The 27,151-nt window shown below is 43.0% G+C and overlaps 2 protein-coding genes across 2 annotated transcripts in view; one reads left to right on the plus strand and one right to left on the minus strand.

Annotated features, from left to right (window-relative positions):
- The window catches only part of cdh13 (cadherin 13, H-cadherin (heart)), a 291,682-nt gene that overhangs the window by 84,447 nt on the left and 180,084 nt on the right, over window positions 1-27,151 (plus strand). The window contains exon 3 of the mRNA XM_084018321.1: window positions 21,746-21,957. Within this exon, the coding sequence (XP_083874447.1) occupies window positions 21,746-21,957 (212 nt within the window). The remainder of the gene's footprint in view (window positions 1-21,745; window positions 21,958-27,151) is intronic.
- Window positions 1-27,151, minus strand: part of hsbp1b (heat shock factor binding protein 1b) — a 341,874-nt gene that overhangs the window by 49,456 nt on the left and 265,267 nt on the right. The window lies entirely within an intron of this gene.

Consider the following 27,151-nt stretch of genomic DNA (forward strand, 5'->3'; position numbering starts at 1 on the left):
GCTGGTGATCAACGGGGTTGATTCTTAATTGAATGTTAATTCAATCCTGTCAGTTCAACGTTAAGCTCTTTTTTTGTTTCGCTGCAGCAACACCCAGTGCCATGAGGGGGAGAACACATCCTGTAGATTCATAAAAGCAAACCCACGGCTTTTAGATCGAAGGAGGAATTTGAACGTTTCATCCATTTTTACAAAAAGAAGTGCCATATATCTCCATAGGGTCAAGGCGCATTTGGGAAGCCGGCTGCTGAATGACATTTACTGAAGGATAAATTAGGTTCTCAGCTACTGGAAAAAATGTACTTTATTCGTTTTTTTTCTCTCAGTGGGGTCTGCGAGAAATACAGCGAGGAGATGTATTGATTTTGAGATGGTGTTATAGCTCACCTTAGTTTTGCAAGCTGTTTGTTTCGTGCCTTGCCGTCTTCTCCGAGGTGGCAGTAAAGTTGACGCAGTTTGCCGTCTCCTCCCTGGCAGGCTGTCAGGAATAATGGCACTTCATAATATCAGTAATGCAGTTACTTTGCAGAAACTGGACTTCTTCGTGAGCACTTTATAGCCGGCAGTTTCCGAGAGGCCATCATAAGGATATGTTATGTTTTGTTAATTTATGCTAACCTTAGGTTTTGATTTTATGGTGCGCTGGGAAGCTATAGGGCAAACCGTGCTGACTGCCAATAAAACCAGGAGAAGAAATGAAGGGAGCCACCTTATCTATATCCTGCAGAGCAAGACCATGGCTGTGTGAGGCTTTTCCTACAATCCCACCAACAAACATGATTAGGCTAAAAAAAACAACACGGCAGCCTTTGAGACCTCACCATAGCATCACTCACATCCTTTAATTAGGCATTCCCTAAGATGTGACTTTGAACAATCCACGTGAAGGAGATGGCCCCCTCCAGGCTTGGCACTGCGAGCAGGAAGACTTCCACTCGGTGTTCGGCAGCTAGTCGGTGGACGTGGAGCTCTCCTGGTTGGCGCCCGGCCCGAGGCATATTAACTGCTTTGAGCTCCAAAGACTCCTCATTGGCAAGCTTCTTGTCTCTCGCCTGTGTTGCCTCTGACTTTATCATCGAGGCAATTTAAAAGTACTTGAATTCTGATATAGCCGAGTGGTTTTTAGATAAATTGGACAAATGGAACGGCTCTCTCATCTGTAGTTTTTGCTTCCCCCTTCCTGCTCCTCCATGCTCGCTAAGTTTAGGTGATGGAGTTCACTGTCCTTCCTGCACAATGGTACTAAACAAATATACTACACACACTCAGGACATGTTTATCTTTCATGAAATACTCCATCATGCAGCGTATGAAAGTGCACTTTCAGATTTATTTGCAGCTTTAAAGGTTGATTACTTCCACAGCTGCACTTCAGTCAAATGGATGCAGACATATGTTTTTCTTCTCCAGTCGACACATTACTGGCAGTATTTGGTTTTTCAACATCCGATCAACACTTTTGCAGTCTCATTGAGTACCTACTCTTTATTTCCCCACCGCTACATGCGACATAAAGCTATCAGATGTTTCCTAGTAAAAGAGGAACAGCAATAATACAGACGTTATATTTACCAGTTGGCATAGTGAAAGCCTATTTTATCCATCTGTGTATTGGTGCAGCTCAGTAAAAATGACATTGTGTTTCCTGGGCCTGACGCCAAATGTGTTTTTTGTCTTTTTCATAAACTGAAGCTAAACATTCATTTATAACGGAGATTCACAGCATGGAGACGGATCAAGGCTACGAGCGGTCTGCCTTCACTGTGAGTTAAGAAAAGCCTTGTCCCACACATCGGTGCCCTACTTACTAATTTTGGCAATATAACCCCCGCGATCGCACCACCCTCAACCCACCACAATGCCACCCGGAGCATCCACCTACACCTACACCTCCTCCGTCATCCAGAGTCTGCAGGATGCATGGATTGATTTTTCTCCCTCGCGTCTCTGCGTGGCAGCAGGCACATCCTGATCATGCCACTCTCACGCCTGTAATGGTGCAGCATTCATCACCTCCTGTAGCCGGAGTCACCGGGACCTGCAGCTTCTTTTCCGGTGTATTTTTAATTTGACCATAAATCAAGGTGTGCTTTTGACAAATGACTGTAATTACAGGAAAAGCCATTACTGGGTATGCAAGTGTGTGTGTGTATGTGTGTGTGTCTGTGTGTGTGTGTGTGGGCGGCGGGTGTTTCTACATACATTATGTTTGCGACTCTGAGCATCGTATGCACAATATGTGAACCGTGGGAATGGTCTTTTTTTAGTGAGAGGTGTTAGTAAGTGGGCAAGGCGTGAACCGAGCTGTAGACCGCATCCATGTGGGGTCCCTGGTGGGTCTGGCTCACAGCTACAATCAACCTTATGTGGGTCAACTCGTGCCTGGGAGCTGCTGGTGGATGGTAGTCGGGAGGGCTCGGATGGAAGTGATGTTGTAGAAAAGAGGAGGGCGAGAGTGGAACGTAACGCTGAAGTGGCAGCAAATCGTTTGCAGCAGATTTCAAAACATCGCCGACAAACGGAAATCCCACGAGGATTCTTCACTACAATAACGGACAGTTACTGTCGTGCGTGGGCGGCTGTGGCTTTTTAATACAAAACCGTATTTACAATGATATCATGCGGCTGAACTTATGATTTTGAAAACAAAATAACGTCGGGATATATGTATGGGCTGATTGAAGATGTCTCAACCAAGTTGTAATACACTTTCCTCATTTTACTGAAGTATTTCATGATTGTAGATGAGTTAATCAGTAGGGTTGTAAACGATAAACCGATGCGACCGGATATTCGGTTCAACAAGTGAGAGATGCGGCTGCATCGGTAGCAGCCTCCTCAATCGATACGAATTATCAATGAATTCCTAGATGAATCGGTTACGGAGTCATGGATCGGGTATCGCGAGACTTTGAAGCGGTTGGCTGCATTACACCAGCGTCTATAAATCAATGCGAGAGCTGAAGCTGCCCGCGAAACGCCGTAGCTGGCTAGCTGGTATGAGTTATAAACAAGGAACAACACGGAACATGGAGGAGGTGGAGGTGGAGAGGCGGGCACAGCACAGGTAGGCGGCTGCGACGCTGCCGTGTGACCGCAGGCACTCCACGACCACACGTGAGAGACGGACGGCTTTGAATGTCAATCGCTTGAGAGGCGGCCGCAGCACGGGTAGCGTCCACGACCCTGTCCTGTGACCGCCATCCAACGATTCAGACAGACTTTTTTGGTCCATGTCTAAAAAAAATAAATACATTGACATGTGATTTTGTTGTTCTGGTTGTTTTTTTTTGCCAGTGCCATACAGTCACAATGTTTGGGGATATGTAGTATTTTACATATTTGAAAAGAAACTATTTTCTACTACTACTACTTTCATAGAACTAGCTTCTTTATTTTATAAAATATCTACAACAAATATTAACCGTAGAATTGAATCGTATCGTTCTTACACTGTATGGAATCGATTCGAATCGAATCGGTCTGTAGTAAAGGGATATCGTTTTTGAATTGAATCGTAACCTGTGTATCTAGATGCATATCGAACCGTTTATCACAAAGAGATGTGCAACCCTATTAATCAGCTTAACTTTGTATCAACAATCTGCCAGTCTGCTGGCCAGTACATAAAGGAAAGCTTTGGTTGAACTTAACTTTGTTGTTTGGCCATCATTAATATTCTAACAGCGTTAATAGCTGACATTTGCGACAATGGCGGCATCGCCAATCGTTAAATAGTTCCATTTGGCGACACACAATGTGTTATTTGACATTCTGGGTGCAGACACTTTTGGTTTTACCTTCACATATGATTTACATAATATGCCAAACAAATGGGTGTCTGACTGTTTGAATACTAACTAAACTATAAACCGACAATAAGTTTTTTTGGCCACTAGGGGGCAGTGGAAACAAGCTGTAAACTGTCATTTTACCTTGCAAGTTGATATGGCAGACTTGTTTGCAAACGTTTTCCTAGTTATACATAAGGCAGATATGAGACAAGAATAGCAATCATTTAGATGTGCGGCCAAGTGATGAAGGAAAGTCTCCGTCTTTTTAGCTCCGCTTTGCTCTCCACTAACTCCTGAGGGAAATATAAGGCTTTTAGTGTTTTCAGTGTTTACTAGCTAGCTTCTAACTGTCTAACCCGTCTGCCATTTGCTGTAGGGTACTTTATGTTTTGAGAGCTTTTCCTCCAAACACAACATGACCGTGGTGAGAGCACATCTAAACTGTGAAATTGAAAGATCAGTCAATCCATTATCTGTGGGTTTGCCACTCCAAGCAACATATAACACATGCACATAGTCATTCGGCCCTTTGTTCATTCATAAATATTGATAAAAGCAGCTTTTTAATTGGTAATTTCTTATCAAAAACAACAAGGTACCATATAAGCTCATGTTTGAGTTAAGTGCTAATCTATGACTGGTATTGATGCTAAAGGTTTTTTTTCTTTTTGTTTGATTAAACTTAGAGCATTCTTTTTCATCTTGTGTGACATTCAGATGGTATCTTACCTTTCTGCCAGTACACCTGCTGCTCGCTGGGAATTAGCATCTCGGTTAACTGGCGGCCGCTCTGGCATCAGCAGCTTCAAGAGGCTGCAATCACGGGGCATCATGGGCACGGATACACCAGCGCCAAGACCCCCTTTCCATGCAATCATGCTGCAATTGGCAGTTGTTTGATACACTGTCTCTCTCTCTCCTGTTTCAGCCTTCCGTCTCTCTCCCACTTCCTCCTTCCGTCTTACACCCCTGAAGAAGATCACTTCCTTCCTGTACTCGTGATCTGTCTCCGACTAACCTACTTAAGGGGTTCAAACTTTACATTCCTGATTAAAATTGCAGTACATCTGCTCATAGGTAACAAACTTCATCCACGGCACTACCGGAACGGAAAATAAACTCCAAATGTTTAATTCAATGCAGGCTGTTCTCTAAGAGAGTGTTCATCAATTAGTAACATGATGCTTTTAATTGCAGCTTTGAAGGACTTTGGGGAGCGTAGTTTTTTTTTTTGCCAAGCAGATATGAACTGTCAAGATTAATATTCCTTTATTCTGACCAGACGTTGGCACATCTTGATTATGAGAGAAAGTGATGTTCTGAAATGATCAAACGCCACAGGAGTTCAGGAAGCAGCACAGAAACACCTTGTGGATTTGGATTGGCTGCTTCCTCGTGAGTGGCACGTTCAACAGATGCTCGTCTACCAGCTGACTAGAAACATCCAATCATACGCGTACAGCATGGGCGAGCGGTCATAATAAGCTATAAATGCAGTGCATGCCCAAGCCCTTCAATAAAAATAATTGAAAATATTAATCTGGCAGTGTGTTCAATTATACAATACCTTAGTTTTACTGTTTTGGTCTTAAATCCGTGCCTAATCTGTCCCGTTTTGCTTGCGAAAAGCTGGAAAGCTGACAGCTTGTTTCGCGCATGCGCACTGTGACACCGACTAGTACAGTTACTGCTAAAGGCTGTTTACTGTAGATGAGCATTTTGAATGGCAAAAAAGCTGTCAGTGAAGCAGCTTATCTGCCAACGCGCATGCGCAAAAATGACTTGTTGGAATTGTTCAGCGGGAAACTGTTAGTGGTTCATTCATTGTGTAGCCTGGTCAAAATGGCTGAAAATATTAATTATATTCAGGCTTTGCGTTCAGTGCCGTTTTCGCGGAGACCTTTTGAGGAAAAGAAAGCTATAATTTCAAGTGGTCGGCCTACTCCTGAAGTAAATATCACAAAGACTGCAAAGAATTCCGTCCGTCACTCTCAAGCTAGCGCGTATGAGAAACATAAATGGCTAGCTAGCCGACCCCCCTCCCGTCAAACGATCCGGTCTGACAGCGACATATTGCCTGTTCATTCATGAAAACCATCTCGAAACACTCTCAGTCAAACAAGGTGGGGAATGAGAAATCTGCGGCGCTACTAGCCTAGTTCGTTTTAAAAACACACCGGCAGCAGCGCCTACTGATCTGAGACGTGTCAGTGAGTTACTGTAAATGCTGTGCGGAAAACCAGCTGTGGTCTGTGATTGAGGTGCAGACGGGTGAGTTTGGAGCTGACGAGAGGATCGCGCTGACGACCGTTTCGTTACATTTTTCTCATTGAAAAACTATACAACTGGCATTTAGATGATGTTCTCCATAAAAAAATAAGTGAAATACTGTAATAACAATTCGGTTTTAGTAATCAACCGCTTATAGTGATCAAATGTACTCTGGACCAACGTGATCACTACAAGCTGTTTCCACTAACCATATTATATTTTTTATTAAAAAATATAATGCCCCCCCACGGGCGCGCATGGTATTGACACTTCAGCATGACCACAGTAATAGGTCACCGCTCGCCACTGGCGTACAGGTGCTTTACAACTCTTCTTACTATACTCGCTTATATGCTGATGAAGCCAATCTCCTCAAGGTTTTGATAGTTCTGATTCAGCTGCTATTTAATGCTCATTTCCTAAAAGTGGAGCAGAATCTCTGTTGCTTCTCTGATTGTTTAAGTGCTTCTTCTGTATAACCATTTTCATAAGATGGTGTATTCATCAAGCACTTAAAGTGTCTCTGTAATCCATCCTTTGCCTTCTGCCATGTCGCTGCGACTGAGAATCCACATTATTTTTAGCCCTGTTTTGGAACATACCCGATGGTGTCTTGTGATGTTACTGTGGATTTTTCTAGTTCTAGCTTTTCAAATAATTTCACTTCAGTGAGCTCTGAGGGCTAAAGAGAGGAAGCCAGAAGAGCCACTAATGCAATATCAAACACGCCTGGGCGTTCCTTGGATGCATGTTTACAGTTAAGTGACCCGTGTGAGGATGAGACCTCCTCCACACAAGGAACAGCATGCCACTGCAGAATAAAGTGCTACTACTCTTTGGCCATAGGGAGCTTTTTATACTACAATATTTGCTATACAGTTTCCGAATACAAGCTGTAAACAAGATTCTTCTCGTCTTCTAGACTTTGGACCATGTATTATGTATCAAAATATTCTCAGTACAGCAGTCTCCTGCATGCGAATACAGCCGCTAGCTTGATGGATTGGTCTAAAGGCGATGTGGTCATTTTAGGTCTGCGTGGTCTGATCTTGGAGGGGAATAAGTTGTGTACTTCCCTCTTGGAAACTTTGTGCTTGGCTCTCTTTCTTGTGCAAGGATATATTTTTTAACCGCACTCAGGAGATCAATTTGGCCAGACGGCTTCGCTGAGTTTTTATGACGCTGTTTAGAACAACTGGATACTACGTCAATAGCACTTTCCTGGTGTGACAGTTTGAGAAAACGATCAGATATGGTTTCATTTCTATAAGCATGGGCGAGATTGCATTTGTTATTTTCTTCTTTTGATGATGAAAATATTTCTCAATCGCTTGCATTGTTTTGCCACCGTCTATTCTCTCTCCACTATACTATACAAGGAAAGCATTGTTTTCATTGATCAATGCATTGATTTCCAGTAGGTATTTAGTTCCAACATGCTATTAAAATCCCAATCTCATCATAATAAATACTTTTGCTGTTAAATGCTTTTTATTCTCCAACAAAAAAAGACACCAGTGATCTTCAATGAAATAACTAATTTAAAGATAAAGAAATAGAACAAAGTGGCCTTGAAATACAGCAAAAACATGCTTTTAAACGGTTATTAATCGAATATTAGGTTTTTATGCCCAATGTTTCACACCTGCACTGTCACTTATTTGTGAAGGAATTCTTTGTTTGAATGTTCAAATCTTAAAATCCCAAGAAACAAATTGTTTGCTTTCAAGGGGTTCATGATACAAGATTGTTGCGATGCCTGATCCGGAGGCTCGTAGCTTACGGTGCTAACAGTACCGAACATCCTGACCAAGCTAACAGTCACCACCTGAGGGGCACCGAAGGGTGGGTGCTAATGCGGCGGCCAGTGAGGCACACTCACACATTTACAGCCCATGTGGCTGACATGGGCAACAGAGCAAAGAGAAGCTTGGATAACAACACACACAGAGGGAGAGCAACGTAGTTCTCCGCTCGGGTTGACATTTCTCAGCTTCATTTTTACATAGAAAACAGTCGTCTGCTGCTACATAATGCTCTGAATGTCATATATTGCTCCTTTAATTTGATAGTGAAGATATTTAATATGCGGATGCTCAGAGCAGCTGACGTAGTATAAAGAATAAGATAGTCCACACAGGCTTGTGGATGAGTCAAACAAACAGGACTGTCGGTCATGCTGACACGTCCGAAATGGACACTTACCGAGTGAATCATAGTTTGAAGCTTCGGAGCGCTGAGCACACTGCTATTTCTGACCCATTAGGGTGAGAATATGATGAGGGTGTTCAATTATTTGGTAAAGGTCTTAATGGCACAGCTATAGCTCTGTTCAGTTTTACCCATTAGCAGAATGTTTAGTCATCATTGGTAAAGAGAGACCTTTGGACATTTGGAAAGTGATATAATCATTTTGTGTACTTTATCGAAAATATTATCGAGCTGATTTTCTTTAAGCAGATAGTTATGATTTTAACACTGGGATTAAATGTGCTTTATGTCTGTATTTACATAGTCTGGTTGAGGTAATGAAGGTGTGCATTTGTGTGTGAGTTTGCGATCATCAAACTATCTGTGCGTATGCGATTGTTTGTTCCATTCAGTTATGTTTATAGCCCATAAACATGGATTTTGTCAGTAGCAGCTGCAGAGGACAGCCATCAAACAAACCACCTATTCTCACTCTCTCTTTCATCGTCGCAGCAAACAAACAAACAAACAAACCATCCACGCGAGTACGCACCTCGTTATTTTATAGCCTCGTTCTCCATACATTCCTTCTATATTTTATTTCCACTCTACAAACATTTCGTGTTATTTTAGAATACCTGTTCCTCCACGATAAGACCATAAAATGTGCTCCCGGCCAATCCCCCAGTTTTTTCCATTTTCAATAAGAATACAGATGTCATTCAGAAATGGAAATGCTTCAGTTAATTTTACATTTTCACACTCTATCTCAGGGTCAGACCTTACTCACTTAATAACCAGTTTAATAATCTCCCTGAAAATGTGAAGGCAAAACACTACATTTGACATCCTTTTCAGATCTCTCTCTCTCTACCCCCACTTGCTTCTGCTTGTGAAGACAAACGAGGTGGCACATATTTTCAGTGTTTATCCTCAGTTATTAATCTGTATTTATATATGTACTTGTTCAACCAGCAACGGTTATGAATTTCTATTAAGACCAAATCTAGAAGATTATTTTATTTCTTAGACTGAAAAACTAAAAAGCACCCGTTGTGTCCATTTATTTGTATTGCTTCATATTAAATGATACTATAAATCAGGTTATTCAATTTAAAAACATCTTGTAACTGCAAATAATGAACTGGAAGTTTTTAATAATTTGAATCTTGATTCCATTGTTAATTTATCAATCTATTTACAGACTCTCTTAGTTTTTCCTCAGTTATCTCCATGCTTCATATCTTGGTATGCATAATCAAAATGAAGAAATAGTCTTATCAAAAGAAAAGAGTATTCCCACAACAACCTAAACCGTCCCAACACTCCCCCTCCTCCATATCTGCCTGTCCTCTCCTCTGGGTGCAACACAATTAAAGTTATTTCCAGTGAAACTGTTCTGGTCATGCAGCACATTAGAACAAAAATTCTAAATAAAGCAAAAATGAAATTATAAAGTTATTTTTGCTTTCCAGAATGGAGACTCTGGATTTGCCCCTCATGGTTTCATTTGGGTTCCATTCTATTGTGTTTTTTTTGTTTTGTTCAAACCCCTAAATCCTCGAATCCTCTTCTGGCTGCACCAACAAAGGCTATACCTCAACAAAGACCTTCAACCACACACCTCAAATGAACTGTGAACTCACTCTGAGGGGATAACGATGGCTCCTGTCACAAGAAGTGACATAATTACTTTGTGTCAAAAGTTTAGTTCTCCCCCCGCATGCTTCCTTCCCGTGGTTGGCTCCTGGCCCAGAGCCCAGCATGGCTTCTCTTGAGTGGCCAAGGAAAGTGCTGAGTAACTTGGCTGGAGCCTCGGGGGCTCAACCTGGGTGTTACTGGCTTCCTGAAAGCCAATCGATCTGCCTGAATGCTTGAATGCCTCGCCGGGTGCCTGCTCGTTGCTGGGTGTCGGCTTGTGTGTGAAATTACATTTGCTTATGGATTTGTGTGTTGGACTGTACGTGTGTGTGTTTGTGCATACCCATGTATGTGTGTGTCAATGGCATTGAGCTGTGTGACGGACAGGTTTGGGTGTTGCTGCAGTTGGCAGGAAGTTTTCAACTTTTTTTTTCCTGCTTGGCTGTTAAATGTTTAGGCCAGACTAGACCTTTTAAAAACAGCCATGACCTTATTTGCACATATATGCTACTGGCGCACTTATACTTTTAGAGCTGCTCAGTGAGGATGTATGATTGAAGCTATTATGTGACACATATATATGATCACAGCTCCAATCTCGGTGCCATCTGTTCTCATGGAATCTCACTCGACATGCACATCACATCTTTCGTCGCCGGTTCTGCATCCAAACACCTTCGTTTGTACTCGGTGCTCCGGCACCTCCATGTCGCTTATTTCAGAATCAAAGTTGGCGTGCCGGCAAAAGCCTTTGGGTGGAATTGCCAGCGGACCTTCTGCAAACGAGGGTCTGTCTGTCCTCTGGAGCTGAAGGGTGTAGTCGATGAAGACTGGAATAATCCAGACACTGAAGCCCAGAATGAAGAACACCAGCTGTTTTAGGCTAGAACACAGAGAGAGATTATTTATAGACACCCTGGTACAGTTCCCAACACAGATCAAGATGGTTTACATACATGCACGTTTACCAGAATGCATCAAATCACTTGAATCACTTACAAATTGCAAATGCAAAATATTATACAGCAAGGTCAGACGCAAATCTGGATCAACTTAAAGGCCCAATGCTTTCTTGTCCGTTTCTGTCACGTCCTTATGTTTTACCTGTGAGAAAGCAATAATTTGAATTGCTACCTCAGTGTATGTGAGTGAGTGAGTTTATTAATATAGCATATAAGTGTGAGGACTGAAGGCCACAATGGCTGCAAAATACAGCACTTAGTAGTTCTCTAGGCCTGATGCAAGACTTATATATATATTCATAAGTAGTGTGTGTTTCTCAAGTTCTGAATATCACAACATACTTAATATATTCGTAGTATTCAAATGAAATGGATAGAACAAAGAAGCAGTGTGTGTGTGTGTGTGTGTGTGTGTGTGTGTGTGTGTGTGTGTGTGTGTGTGTGTGTGTGTGTGTGTGTGTGTGTGTGTGTGTGTGTGTGTGTGTGTAAACTATTTCTTGCCAGTAAATTTATTTTGTCATTCCGGTTTAAAATCAGAACACAATGGAATGTCAGTTGAGCCCTCCAGTGAAATCTGCAGCACAGCACACTTTTGAAAAGGCTCTGAACATTCTGTATCTAAAGTGTTTAAGTGTGGACATCAGGAAGACATAGACATGCATCGGGGAAATCAACACAAACTTACTGTTCATCGGTCTGTGAATGTAAGCCCGACCAAGTTTGAGCACTGATTCAGGGAAGGGTGTATTTCAGTGGTCAGCATGCGGAAGAAGCAGCACCAATCTATAATATTTATGGATCCGCCACACTTCGAAGTCAACCGAGTGCACGGTGTTATCGCAGCAGTCAGCGAGCGGTCACTGACACTCCTTCCGAGGCTCAGAGCTTCCTCCGTCGCCCCTGCAGCGCCAGACGCTCGCTCGTACGTTTCAAAGGGTGCGCTTTTACGTTTCACGTCTCAAATTTATTTCATCAGCGAGTTTAAAAAAAACAAGATTATCGATCAGGTGATGTGTTCAAATCGATGGCCGTGTCATCATGCACCTCGGTGACCGGTAGTCTGGCTGTTTATCGCTGATACATCAATGGAAGAGTAGTCCAGCTGAGACGGTCTCACTGGAAGTCTGGCAAAGTAGGCCGTGTAATTCATTGGCTGCCTCGTAGTGCAGATGAATGGGCTGATTAGATCTTCTATTGTCTTATTTGCTGACTTGTTGATGTCAGATATACTAATGACACAGAGACATACAGTTACGATACAACTGATGGAGTATTTGTGTCTTCGTATGACCGAAGCGATGATTCATCTCCCTTCTGCCTCCCCATCATCTTCGGCCGACCACACCTGCCCTCTTTACCGTCGACGGAGCGCTCTCCACCGCGGCTGCCAAACAAAACACGGGCTGATTGAAGGTTGTTAGTGTGCTCAGATAAACCCTCCCTCACTCCCTGCAGATCTGTTGCTGTGGTTAACCTTGTCAAGCGGAAGGCTGCGGGGGGATCTCAATCACATGGATACGCTGATACATTTTCATTTATATTTTCACATCAGAAAAAACTGGGTGAGGGGTTTGCTGTGATGGGTTTCGGAAATAGAAATTCAAATGAATCCCCCTTTTTAGCAGGTGTAACCTTGAAACAACTTCAAAGAGACGAGCCTGTAGGCCTAAACATTCCCCAGCCCGCGTGGAGGCAGCGGGATGTTTACCGTCGCTGTCGGTGTTATGTATGCATATTATTTACTGTGATAAACCTTGAACGGTATATATTTTTAGCTGATGGGCTGACTGGCTTGCTGATGGAATACATGAATCCGTTCATTAGATGCGAGTGCGCATTGTCATGCTCGTGTTTACCTTCCTGCTCGCGAGCAGGTTCACGCAATTAAATCACGGACCAGAACAAACACGTGCCGTACATCGAGGGGGATGTAAGCTACGTGCTTTTCATGTCGGAGAAAAGTGCAATTTCCTGTCATCATGTGCCTCCAACATCTTTATGGAGCGCTGCCTGTAATAATGAGGTTCTGATTCTGTAGGTTCTTTCTTTCTGTTTGAGCTTGTGACTGCGAGTGAGCGATGGAGCCTCTGACTTATTTTGCATCCCTATGAACACGAGTGATTATAAAGAAAAGTGCTGCAGCCCGTCGGGGGAAATCCACATCGTAATTATGGCGGAGAAATGCTGCTCAGAAAACCTTGTTAAAGTCTAATAAGCCCAAGGTTCTTTCTTGTTTGCCTTGTTTTGTCAAGGCTGAATATTGTGATGGCAAATATCCAAATTAAATAAAACCGGGAGGAAACCAGAAGCAGATGGATGGTTAGATAGTCAAGATGCTAATTTGCTCCCGTCCTCCTATCAGATGGACTACGGTCGGCTTGTGGCTCAAGAGATAAAGTGGGCTGTCCGGTCATCACAAGCCCCTCCACCATCCGAATATGAGTCCGTGGAACGGCTGAATCAGAGGCAAATTGTATAGCACTTTGTCCGTTAAGGCACTCTATAAATGCAGTCCATTTATTATGAAGTACTGCAGTAATTTAATGCAGCATGCAGTTAAAGCGCAGTGACTCTTATGATTGCCAATGCACAGTGTTTAGAAATTACTTTCAGCCATTTAGCATGTCCTAGCTCTGGCAGGGAAGCCGTGGCATCTGGAGCGATGCTGACGTCTGCAGCCCTGCCATCGTGATGCAGCTGCAAATCCACCGCTGCTTCACATGCATCAGAACATCTGGCCAAAAACTGAGATGCAGGGCCGAGGGATGCTGCAAGCATTGACGGCTGCTGCCCTCTGAGGGGAGACACAACGTCTAAGCCATGTCCCTTGTGTGTTACCTCCATCAATTATGTCTGAAAGAACCACTTTTGCTGTTTTGTACATGTCGAAGGCCCAGATACGCCGAGTTCATAAATTCACCCAGAGGTGATCGGTGAATTTCATTGTATTGGCCGTGTATAGCAACGCGCACATCGGCTGGTTTACTACAGCAGTATGAAGCCCAAATAAACAATTGTATTTTGATTTGATTGCAATAAATGGATAAAATAAAAGGATGCCGAAGTAATGTAACTACATAATGACGCTGATTTATAAAAAGTCTGAAGTCATGGTTTGTTAGGTCGGTCTGCAAGACGATAAGCAAACAACTTTTAAAATGCTTGTTTTCTGAATGGTCCGGATCGATCGGAGCTTGGCTACGCTAACTAGCTACAGTTAAAGTAACATCATTTAGACACAAATACGGACCTTTGTACAACCTTGTTGATGGTCGGTCTGTGTTCTAATGTGAGGTTTTATCGTAGAGCTCAGGGATACCACAGACCTGACACGGTAAACAATATACCCGCTAAATCACCATCTTAGCATTGTGTTTCTTTGAGCATGTTAGCATGCTGATGTCATAGCATTAAACTCAAAGCACTTCTGTGCCATGCTCGTGCCTCTGTCAGCTTAATACTGAAGACAGTAATGATGTGTGGCAGCCGGGCTATGATGGGATTTGAACTCCAGTGTATTTGACCATTGACCATGATTTGGAATCTGTTACGCCTAATAAGACCTCCGGTGCCAGATTTAAAAATAAGACTACAATAAAATAGGACGAGACTAGTACTGGGTTCATTATTTTGTTGGAAAGTGCGTGAGTGGACTTGGCTGAAGGGTCCTGGCATATCTGGCCTGGTGAGGTCAGGTAAGTCAGCACCGCGCCGGCCCTCATTATTTAAACATAATTACTCGCTCACTCTCGCCATTCTCTTGTGTCTCATTTGTACAACTTTACAGTAGCAGAGACAAAGAGACCAGAAACCTGGTTTACCCAGAGAGAGAGAGAGAGGCGGCAGACTAAAATAACCATCTCTGGGTGTTGACTGCGATAACAAGGAGCCTCACAGATCAATCTAACAATCCATCAGATCACTTCCACAACCAGCCGCCGCATTTAGCACAACGCCAAACAAAGGCTTTTCATGTACATGGTAAAATATGGTGATTTTGATTGAAACGAGAGCGCTGCGGCACCAGATAGCTTCGACAGTGCACAGTTTGGAGAATGACTTCAACTCAGCTGCTAAGCTGTTAGCGACTGATCTATTTTGTAAGTGCCAGCTTATCATAATCAGCTTTTGCACATTTCTAAGCTGGTGATTCAACACAATCTCTGAACCTCAAGTAAATCATGTTCAAGAATGTCAGTGCTGCACAGTGTAACTTCTCTACTGTTTTGACAGTTTTTATTGTAGCTTAAAATGAAAAAAAGAAGAAAAAAAACAACCAACCCACTAACAATACAAATCTTTTTTTCTGAGGGCAGAAGTTGACAGTGATATTTTATAGACCTGTTATTTGTAAGAACACTCTGGGGGCACATAATGTGTTATAATTAGCAGGCTGTTTTCCGTTAGCTGAAATGAGTTGCACACACACACACACAGACACACACACACACACACACACACACACACACACACACACACACACACACACACACACACACACACACACACACACACACACACACACACACACACACAAACAAGTCAAATGTCACACAATGAGGGACTGTGTCTCCAAAAAGCATTGTCTGCTTTCATCAGAAGTTAAATATAATATTTGAAGGTTTAATGTGTAATATCTGGACAGATCTTTTGTCTAAAACATTCAGAAAATTAACGTTACACACTGGTTCGACACAGCAGTGCACCAGCCCGCTGTCACCCCCTGTGCGGGGGTTTGTGCCGGCTGAATTCAGGCTGCCGTGTGGCAGATGGAGAGCTTTGTTTACACTCTCACCGGGGTGAAATTGATTTCCGTTCAATGATTTCTGAAAATGTTTTTGTCATGCTCTGTCGGCACCTCGGCCACTAGTCACACCTCCGATGCCTGTATGTTTAGAAAATGAGCACAAAGTCTGAACAATACCCATGAATCATTATTCCAGCTGTGGTGATGTAAATATCAAGAAGTTGGTGTGAAGCAAAAAGGAGATATTTGCACATATCCTACCCGAGGGTAACCACTGTTAAATTGATTTTATTGTCAACTGAAACATAAATGACAATGTTTGCTTGTATAACTGTTGTGTTAAAGGATGTTAACAAAGCGGTTCGGCTGGATGGATGGAAGTAAAAACAAGAAAAGAGAGGAAAAGTAAACAATAGATTTAAAAAGGTACCAATAAAACCCATTCGGAGGGATTGCATGTAGCAGGCATGTGTTTTGAATTGTGGCGGCCGACTTCCTTTCATTTACCGTCGGCATCTAGTGCTCTTTGATAAAGCACATGTGGGAATGGCCATGAATTCTATACAAAGCTAAACCATACAACTAGAATGATGTATGTTTCTTAGCAGGAGCTTAGATGTGTTAAAAGCATAGAAACATGTTTCCCAGTATCTAGCCTGCTTGACTGACCTTTAACAGTCCACATGAGTCCTCTGTGATGCTGCCTCAGATCAGAACATAACTGTACGTTAATTGGCTTTGGTCATCGGTGCAGTGGACAGGGCCATTCATCAAAGCACGATCAAGGGCCCTAGAACCAACGCACACACACACACAAACACACACGATGGGATTAGTAAAGGTAGAAGTGGTGGGAGGAGCGGGAACTGTTGAACCCGAAATGAAAGCCCGTCAGGACCCCCCTAGTTAGCAAAATCCTTCAGACTGTTATCTTTCGCAGCCAAGAAAAGCCAGAGCCTTGTTACCACCGAATCCCAATAATGTGGCTCACACAATGCTCTGTGATAGGGAACTCTGGGGGTAAAAATGCAACTCGGGGTGTAAATACATTTTCAAAGGCAGATCCTCCTCTAATGCCAAGTGATTATTTGAGAACGGTGTTCTCCTGAGCTCTTTTTATGAGGCTGAGCACACTCCGTCTGGTTCGACACGGCAGCTATCAGCTCAAACACAGCCGCCACCTTTGAGATTACTCCTCTGATTCCCATCTCTCCCATCATGGAGACTTGACATTTAGTTACAAGACAGAAAATTGTCTTCAAAACACCTCAAAGGAAAACTTTAGTGCTTGACAGTGGCGGTGGGGTGGGGGGAAAGAAAAAAAATCCAATTTATGTGGCTGACAAAGAGAGCGGAGCCAATGTAAATATACCGGGATAATGTTGGGTGTCAAAATACGTTGATTCATCATTGAGAAGGAGAACATTTGGATTGCAGTTTGTTGTTGTCATTGTTCTGATGGACATTTTTTAATGTTACACGTTTTAGAATGTGACTGACATGGTGACGGTGAAAATGTGTTTTCACATTTGTTTTATTTGAATAATACAGAGACATTTATACAACTAAGTAACACATCGTTGGCTGGCAGTTTTTTTCCTTATTCGTTAAAGATAACGTGTGAAACGGGGTGTAGATTGCTTGATTATCCTGTAAATGAAGTTCTGTCATGAATGTGAATTTAATTCTCACTTATACAATCCCTGCAAAATGGTTGTGAGTATATATTTTTTTAAATCGCTAAAAGCTTGAAGTAAAACTTCAAAGTGGTGTTTGAGGGAACGATCAAGGCTGAAGTAACCATAGAAGACTTAGTTTCTAGGATATCAACCATTGACAGGCTCCATGGGAGGTTTTTTGGTCTGAATGGAACTTGAACGTCAAACTTGTGGGAAAAAAACCCAAACATCCTCCTTATCCTCTTGAGTCATCAATGAGGGATTTTGGCGACCATAATCCAGGTTATTCCAACCCTGAGCCAGCACTCTAAAGAAAGGAAGTGGGTGCTGGTGGTGCTGGTGGCGAGCGGGGAAGTTGCTTTCCGTCATTGTTGCCTGACTTCAAAGCTGCCAGCTCACCATGGCCTCCTCTGAAATCCTCCAAAAAACCTGACAACATTAGAATACCATCAAACACTCGAGCTGCCTTTGAAATGCCACTGACACTATTTGGCGCCTGCAATTTGCAGGCTCTAAAGAGTGCACCCATGTTATTGAAATAAATCTGAGGCTTGTAATGGGAATGGAAATGAACACATCTTTCATGCTTTGGCTTAGAAGTGAGAGTTGAATATTGAGATGGAGCCTTGTTTCCCCCGAGAGTAGGTTGTTGACTTTGTAGCTCTCCCTCAGTGGCCGCCATACCCATTCCTTTCCTGTCATTTTTTTCTCCTTTCTCTTCTTTTTTTCTATCGCCCTCCGTTCTAAACTCGGCTTTTCTCTTCTTACCCTCATCCAGATTCTGTCAACGATTCTGTCCAGAGAGAGACTTTAAAAATATCTGCAGTGAGAGAGATAAAAAAGCAAAAAGAAGCCGGACCAAATAGTCACAAAGGTTAAGTGCACCAAATGAGTGCTTTGATAGACTTTAGTCGATTGATTTTATCGAGCTAAGCGTGGACTTTTTCCCATTTCACCTGGTGCTGACGTGATAGACCTGTACGGATTGATGAGATTAAGTGGGACACGGCAGCTATTGCTTCTTCAAAGTAAAAATGGCGGGGAGTTTGGAAGAGAAGCCAGGCACACGACAATGAAAGCATTTAGCTGGTAGACTCTTCCCAACTACATTGCATCGGCTCCGATTGGGGAAACATGAACAAAGTTAGTTACAGCAGTGGTTTGCTGTTCCCCCGACTGTGTGCTCATCTGTATGCATCGGGACCACCAGCTATTAAGGCTTAATTAGAGTGAGGGTTGTCCTTCCTCGTCAGCACATCATTCCCGAAATGAAGAGATGAGAGATGATTATTTTTCAAATAAACTAATAAAGTCTTCATAGTCTCCCCATATGGAGTTTGTCATATGGTTGCAAAGCCTTGTAATCTTGTTTTATAATGACTATATTACTGTCACATGTTATGTATTGTTTTAATCATTTCTCCATTATTAATTTGTTTGGGCATTTGGAAACATGTATGCTAAGAGTGCCATATAAGTACATTTACAACATGTATGCATGTAAATTATATCAATTATATTTAACAATCGTTAATACAAATGTGATTTCAGTCCTGGTTGATTTAGCACCAGCAGTGGTTACTGGTGGGAACAGTGCAGTTTAATACATTTCCCAGGATTCTGTTGTTCCCACACGTTCTCCATAACCTTGTCACAAATAAGAGCAACTGGTGTATCTGTGTACACAGCCAAACAATATAAGTAATATAACTAAAAAGAATAGTTGACTTTTTCCATCATGCGGCACACTGCAGCAGTAGTTTCCCTCACAGCAGCAGGGCAGCAGTGTAGTTGATTACCTTGCTGAATGGAGAATGGAGGTGGTCTGCCTGTCACCTGCATCTCTTCATCTAACAGCTCATTGTGGCGGCTCCGTCTCCTTCCATTACTCGCCGCGATGCATGAAACTGATCTGCTGTCAGAAAAAATAAAGAATTTGACCAGGACTTGTTTTGTTGATGCAGTTTTTGATGAACAACCACTGTCAGCGCTGACCTCACTGACAAATACATTGCCTTTCCTGTGGGTTTTTTTCTTTTTTTTTTACAATTAAAGTAATTCGTTGTGATACAAGTTTAGTGCTTTAAATGTGCCGTTTGTATTAGCAAGAAGTTAATTCAGCTCGGATACTAAAAACTACTGTATAGACATTCAGTTACTAGAGTTAGTTACTAATCTCGCCAGAATACACTTGATTTTGTAGAAAGAAGTGAGAAAAACGATCCAATGTTAAAACTGAGGTTAGTGTTACCATCAATTTTCCAATAAAAAAAGCTTGCGGCATTCCATTCAGACCCCCCACAAAGACACTACCCCAACATTATCATAATGAATGTCAACAACATGCATTAATGTTGTTATTACTCACAGCTGTCAACACTGCAGCTTGTAGAAGGACGCACAGTCCTGCAACAGCCAACGATATTACTTTTCTTTATTTTGATTTAATGATTGCTGTTGGGATGCATTTTTTAAGGTGATCAATTCTACGTACATAGAATATATCGCCCAAAGCAAGTTCCATTCAAAATGAGAGCTCAAACAGATCCAAATCATAAATAACATTATAAAATACATTTACAAAGTTGCAGTTTACTGCCACACTTAATGATCGATCCGATTGAATGATTGATTTTTCTTTGGCAACTGTTTCCGATGCTAACTTTTTGTGTCCATTACCGTTACAGCTGCCCGGCCGTGATTATAATGCATTGTAATTGTGAAGTCGTGAGGATTCAACGGTTCCACATCAAGGCAGTTCCACTGTGTTGTTTTCCACTTTTAATGAGCCGCTGCAGCGGAGGAAGTGCACAGCCTTTTGCACTGGAGATGGGAGTCGTGCTCTATTTTCAGAGAGGCACTGCTGATCCACAAGCTGCTCAGAAAAACTTCATAAATATGGGCTCAAATCTGAATCCATTCCTTCCACAGAAAAGAATGTGAACAGCACACAGGGATCAGAGACTTCCACATCTTGTTTTGAAGGGTTTTCCTTGTGCTGGTTATGAGCTACCACAGAGTTTCCTGTGTTATGTTAAGCTGAATGCATGACATCCATAATTGATGAGTCGTGTAGGGCATTGTCCTGACAGTCTTCTTGCCCCAGTGGAGTGGAGGAACTTAATCTCTACCATCTAAGATGCATCCTTGTTTGTAGACTCGGTATCACACGACATGTCAGTCCAGAGACATGTGGCTTTAATAATGATGTCATCCCCTATGGAATATCCTGTTCATCATGTTTACAACTCCGGGCGATTCTTGATCTCAAACAGAAACCACGTCTTATATAAGCCACCATATGTCTGACACTTCTCCGCACTTCCAGACCCCCCGCTGAGAGTCGTACAGTCTCATGTGGTTCATGTCGCACCTGCTTTTTTCCCTGATCAACAACACGTGTACACAAGAGTTCCTCGGAAACCCTCTCTCCACGATCCGCAACAGCAGGAAGCGCCGCAGGAGGCCGAGGTAAAGAGGAGGTTAAAAAAAAAAACGAGGGAGGCGGAGGATTGTCAGGGCTCATGGTGGGGGGAGGACACGGGGGATCATGTCGCATCACCGAGGGGAGTGTGTGAGCGCGATAAAGAGTGGATGAGCATGGTCAGGAGGGATAAAAGCCCGGTAGAGTCCTTCAGTCGGAGGTCACTAACGTTGGGTATGATTTACCCGATAAAAAAAGTACAACAATACATGGCAAGTTGAAGTACTCTTCTTTTATTTGCCCCATACAACATTTCATCAAAAGAAAAGAATGGTATCATGGTGGGACCGTATAAATATCTCTAAAATCAGTGGAAAATTAGGGACTCAAAACCGAAATAGCCCAAAAAATAAAAATAATGGAGCTAGGGACTTGTGAGCCCTGTCCCGTGAAGTAATTTGCATTTTATCTGTCCCTGCCAGTCTACCCAAAACATTTTACCCTCTATCAGGTCTAACTAACTATCACGTGGCTAAAAACCAGGGATGGGAGCAGGGATACACGCCTACCTTTAATGAGGTCAGTGAGCATCCTGAAGCTACCCACGGACCCACGCAACAAAGACAGCAGCAACACAATGAAATGACAACAATTGCGTGGGTGAAAGTCCCCCGACGTTCTAGGGCTAAATCCTTTCTCTTCAATCGGTCTTGCAATAAGGAGCCGCTGCATTAAATGCAACGGTGCTGCAAATGCAAGTCAGACACATTAATACGTCTACAACGAGTAGCTTGCAATGGGTCATAACTAGTGCAGGAAGCTTGTGGGAATAGAGATCACTGACTTCCATTGTAGACTCGATGACAGATCCAACCTCCTCTTTCCTCAGGGCTTCTATCTTCTTATCTTCAGGGCATCTCTTTATACCTGACAATCATGGTTGTCTTCACAGTGACGTGTATACCTCGGCAACTGATTGTTCTTGACATTTCTGTTGTTTGTAATCTACCTTCTCTCTGTGTTTTTTCTCCCTCCAGTCGAGTTCGACGACTGTGCGGGGAACGAGGATGTGACGTTCACGGTGTCGGACCCCAGCTTCCACGTGGACGGGGATCTGAACCTGGTTCCCCAGCGAGACGTCCTGTACAGCCGGCCTGTTCTCTTCATCCACGGGATCGGTGCTCACGCGGACGACACGGCGCGGGTGGAGGTCACCGGTCTGCCGGTGGGGTCGCCACACGCTCTCAGGGTCAGTAGAAATGGTTTTAATGTGTGTTAGTGTTCTTTTTTTATATCAATTTCTTTATTTATACTTCATCAAAACTGAAAAGGTTATGCATCATTAAAGCTTGAAAAGGTTGCTGTAATGTGGTATAACGGGATATAACGTGGCAGTGATTTAACAACAATGCCCCTGGGTTAATGAGATTGACGAGGTGCCTTTTAAAATGAGATAGATATTTGGTGTGATGGGAATACATTTATTTGCTTTAGATGAGGTTGACTGAACGCTCATAGTTCTGCAAATATGAATCTGCAGCCATTAGCAGGTTAGCTGAGCACACAGAGGGAAACAGCAAGCCTGGCCCTCTCCAAAGGTAGCAAATCTACCTAGCAGCGCCTCTTTGCTTAATCTGTCCAAATAAAGTGTAAACGTGACACATGTTTTTCGGGGGTATTTTCTGGAGTACCTCTTGGCCGGTGGGAAGTAACTTCCTGGAGGCTCGACTGGTCGCCTGCCAAACAGAAACAACCAACTCAGGGGAAATGGATGTGCACAGCCAAGGACCACTTTGGCAGTCCAGCTTCTACCAATTCAGCATAGTGTCCTTTTTTCCCCCACATTGGTTTCTGTCTGGTTTAACGAATACTTAATTACAACTAGAACCACTTTTTCTCGTGTTGTCTGCATTGAGCTAAGCTAACTGCCTGCTGGCACACCCTGACAGGACTTTTTCCAAGTAAAACATAACCTACAGCTATGTGGTTGTGTAAATGTCATGTAATAATTTCTTGCTAAAGTTCTGATTAGAGAGCTTAATTGTTGACAATTAAGCCGTATGTCAGTTGCTGGTGCATATGCGACACTCCATTTGATGAGGGATTTATTCAGCTGGTGTGCAAAAAAAACCCACTGTTAATTACTGGGAATTAGTTTCTTTACAATGTCTGCTAATTAAATCAAATTTGGGGTGTGTTTATTGTTTATCACATTAGTACTGAGGATTACTTTCTGGTCTGTAGAACTCACACACTCCAGCCTCACACCCCTGCACTGTGGCAGACGATGCATAACATTCAGACCCGGCTGCAGAAAAACATTTAGGGGGGGGCATTACATTTTTTCAGGGGGGCAAAGTTTTTCAACCTACATTTTATTTGCTTCAGGCAGAACAATGGCTTCGTGACCACTCCTACAGTGCGGAGAAGTAATTTTCCTCTTACTAAAAAGGGGCAGTTCATCCCAAAATCTAAAAAACAAACAAAATAGTGTAGTGCTGTGTCCATTTATGCAACTCGAGCATTTATTCAAGAAGACCAGCAACAAGGGTTGTAAGGTCTGTATTGTGCAGATAGCACCATACAGCTTCACTTCTACTGGAAACAGAAGCACTGATGTCAACCTGAACACTGAACTCATACTAGGAGCGGTAGCTACAGCAGCTAGGGAGCTACCTCTCCTAGCATGAATGTTTACTCCAGTGTTACGGTTGACTTCGGAGCTGACGTTTCCAGTAGAAGTAAATATCGCTGCTTCCTGCCTTCACTCCCGTTCTCGTCCTCACTTCTTGTCCGCGTATTTTTTGGGGAAAAATACGGACATCCATGCCGAACACCACAGCTAAATAACTTGTTGTTAACTCAGTGACCCGCCCCCCAACACCTGTAATTGGCCAGCACGTTGCCTTGGTTCGTTGGTTGGATTGGTTGAATTGTATGATCGACCAACCGAGATAGGAATAGTAGAGCGATGGCCACTCCGAGGTAAAAAACAAAACCCAAATAATTTAAACAGCTTCCAGCCCAGGGCGGGCACGGCTGACTCTGATAGAGGGCACGGCCCGCCAATGCCCGCCCATGCCGCCGGGACTGATAACATTGAAGGACTATAAGCAATCTGTGCCCATGTACGAACAGAGCCTTCATCAAAGCTATATAAACCCATGTCTATGTCCCTTATGACCCATACTGCTCCAAAGCTCGCTAAATCGTCCAGCATAGCTCCAAATTTTCTGTAGAGTGGTATCGATCTTGGCAAGAAAAGCAAATGGGTTTATTTCTCAAAATGTCAAGTCAGCCCTTTAAGTGAGGAGACGTAAACACAGCCATGGCTGCACTTCACAAGACGTTCATACATTAGTGATCATTATTGCAAATTAAAAACCTAACACTCATGAATGTGAGGCACGCTCAAGCGACCTTAATTATCATCAATTAACATAATTGCACCACCTCAGAGATGACATATTAGGCAGTCAGGAAACACCCACATCCATAATCTTTGAAACCAAATGGACATTTAACAAAAGTGAAAAATAACTTAAGCGATGCAGGTATTAATGCGCTACTTTGTGCCATTTAAAGAAAAATAGCCTCCTTTTTTGAAATGAGTGGAGGCATTAGAGCCTCGGTGAAGGATGACAGAATAGTGGGAGAGCACGGGGAAGGTGATTGATGTTGCATCCACCCGGAGAACCTTATAAGAAGTTAAAAGAAAGGCTTTTGATTTACTGTGGAGGAACTTGTGAGAGCCGCTGGAGGAGGCGACGGGAACAGCTGCCGCTGTGCTCTGCCAAACCTGTGAGCATATCAACGCCATCACCAGAGATGTGAGTTCCTAGCGCTGGTGCAGATGGCAGAAACAACTGAGCCCAGCACTAAATCTGTCCGCAGGCTGATGATGCTAATGTTTGACGATAGACGGTCTAGATCATTGATCCAGATTACTGACACTTTAAAAATGTTTATCCCTCGAAAAAAAAGGCACTAAACACTTTGGAGTGTCCCTGCAAAAAGTGAAAGACTTGTAAATGGGTCCGCTGTGGGTTTCACATATGCCTGACACATGCTCCGAGTCAGCGTGGTGCAATACTTCAATATGAGATCTACTCGGAACCACTTACTTTGATGAATACCCAAATGTGAAACATTTCTTGTATTTATAAACATTAGTCATTCACAAGGTCACATGGGAGTGTGTGTGTGTGTGTGTGTGTGTGTGTGTGTGTGTGTGTGTGTGTGGGGGGGGGGGGGGGGGGGGGGGTATACAGCTGTACTCTTTCTGCACCAGGGTTTGGTGCATGGAGAGCTGGCCAGGCCCTTTAATATGGGAATGTGGCCAGTAAGCCTGCACCCGGACACCAAGCTTTGTTTTTCTGCAAATGTGTCCTTTTGTTTGCGTAATCAACAGAAATGTGTTTCTGGAGCCAGCAAATTGACTGCCTTATAAAACTCCGTGCACCTGAATAAACAGCATTATCCCATTCATACCCTCCATAAAGCTCACCCCCCTGTTTAGTCTAAATACACTAAACTGATTAGGGGAAGTTTCCAGGGGCTGCAGGTACAGTCGGTATTTCCTTCATTCTCTCAGAGATCATCCGTCTTCCTGCTGCAGTGCTCAGAGTCCTGCTGCTACAGTTCCTCCAGCCCAGAGCTTAATGAATGTCTCCGTCCCTTCCAGCATGCAGTTGCTCTCATTTGTTTGTGCCTCTCCCCATCGTTTATTTGGTTAGCTGGTCCATGGGTGTTACCTTGGCAAGTCATGGACGATGTAAGTGAATTAGTCTTTTGGCAAGTTTTGTGTGGGAAGGGAAGTTTTTGCTCTGTGTGTGTTTGTGTGTGTGTGTGTGTGTGTGTATGTTTGCTTTTCAAGAGACATTTAAGTTTGTAAATCAATTTTGTTTGTGTAACCTTTTAATGGGAGAGTAGCAGTTACATTGTTTATGTCTCTGGCTGGAGGCATTATGTTTTGGGGTTGTCCATCCAAATCTACGTATATCGTCCCATTCGGGTCCCTTTCTAGTCTCATTCTAGTCCAATTCTCACCCCTTTCTAGTCCCATTCTGGCCCCATTCTAGTCCCTTTCTAGTCTCATTCTAGTCCAATTCTCATCCCTTTCTAGTCCCATTCTGGCCCCTTTCTAGTCCCTTTCTAGTCCCATTCTAGTCTCTTTCTCGTCCCTTTCTAATCCAATGCTGGTCCCATTCTAGTCCTTTTCTAGTCCAATTATGATCCCTTTCTAGTCCCATTCTAGTCCAAGTCTGGCCCCATTCTAGTCCATTTCTTGTCCCTTTCTAGTCCAATTCTCATCCCTTTCTAGTCCCATTCTGGCCCCTTTCTAGTCCCTTTCTAGTCCCATTCTAGTCTCTTTCTCGTCCCTTTCTAATCCAATGCTGGTCCCATTCTAGTCCTTTTCTAGTCCAATTATGATCCCTTTCTAGTCCCATTCTAGTCCAAGTCTGGCCCCATTCTAGTCCATTTCTTGTCCCTTTCTAATCCAATTCTGGTCCCATTCTAGTCCTTTTCTAGTCCCATTCTCGTGTATCTGAGAAAAGTCTGGAGGGAACGTCTTTGAAGTTGCCACACATTTGGCAAACTTGGACTCTTGTAAACGATGCAGTGGATGGACTGAGGCTCAGATGTAGGGGTGAAGTCATGGTCCCCAGGAGATGAATCCTCATGACTTTGACGATGCCCTTGAGTACCACGATTATAAGGGCCGACAGTCACGTCCCCCTTCAGGATGATTTGTTATATCTTTGGTGATCCTCTAACTTTACCTTTTCATTCAATCACCATGAAGTCAACATGCTGTCCAACACTAAAACATCCCCGACCGCACTTTGCTTTATTGCCAATTAGTAATACATTCTGGCATTCTCATGTGCTAAATGGTGAGGACTTCCCCTGCTTACCATCAATGTCAACGTAATTGAGAGCATGTTAGCATGCTGTTGTGAGCATTTAGCCCTTAACGCACTGCAATTATTCTTGTAATTCAATCAGCTATCAAGCATTTAGAAACGCAGTAGGGGGATTCTGATTTATTACAACTTATTTTTGTAGCCTCGGCCATCATGTCTTTGGACTCTGATAACGCTGTATTGACTGAAGTGATTGTTGACATCTGGGAACACGGTGACATCGGCGTAATGGAGTCTGGCAGGGAAGCATTTTGAAGATCAGCAGACACACTGTAAACAAGACTCAATGTTATTACTGAAAAAATAGTACAAAAATAAGTTGTTTTAAAGGAATTGTCCTTCAAGAGGGAACAAAACATGATTGATATGGAATGTACATCATCAGCACAGTTCAAACTCTTTGCTCTCTCCTTACATTTGTGCTTTAAGATACCTTCAAGCTCCATCAAGGGAACTTGATTAGGTATTTTATCTCTCCGGTGGACAAATGCTTTAATGTGCCGGTCTGTGCCGGAG

Source organism: Eutrigla gurnardus (genome assembly GCF_963514095.1).
Source record: "Eutrigla gurnardus genome assembly, chromosome: 9".
NCBI lineage: Eukaryota > Metazoa > Chordata > Actinopteri > Perciformes > Triglidae > Eutrigla > Eutrigla gurnardus.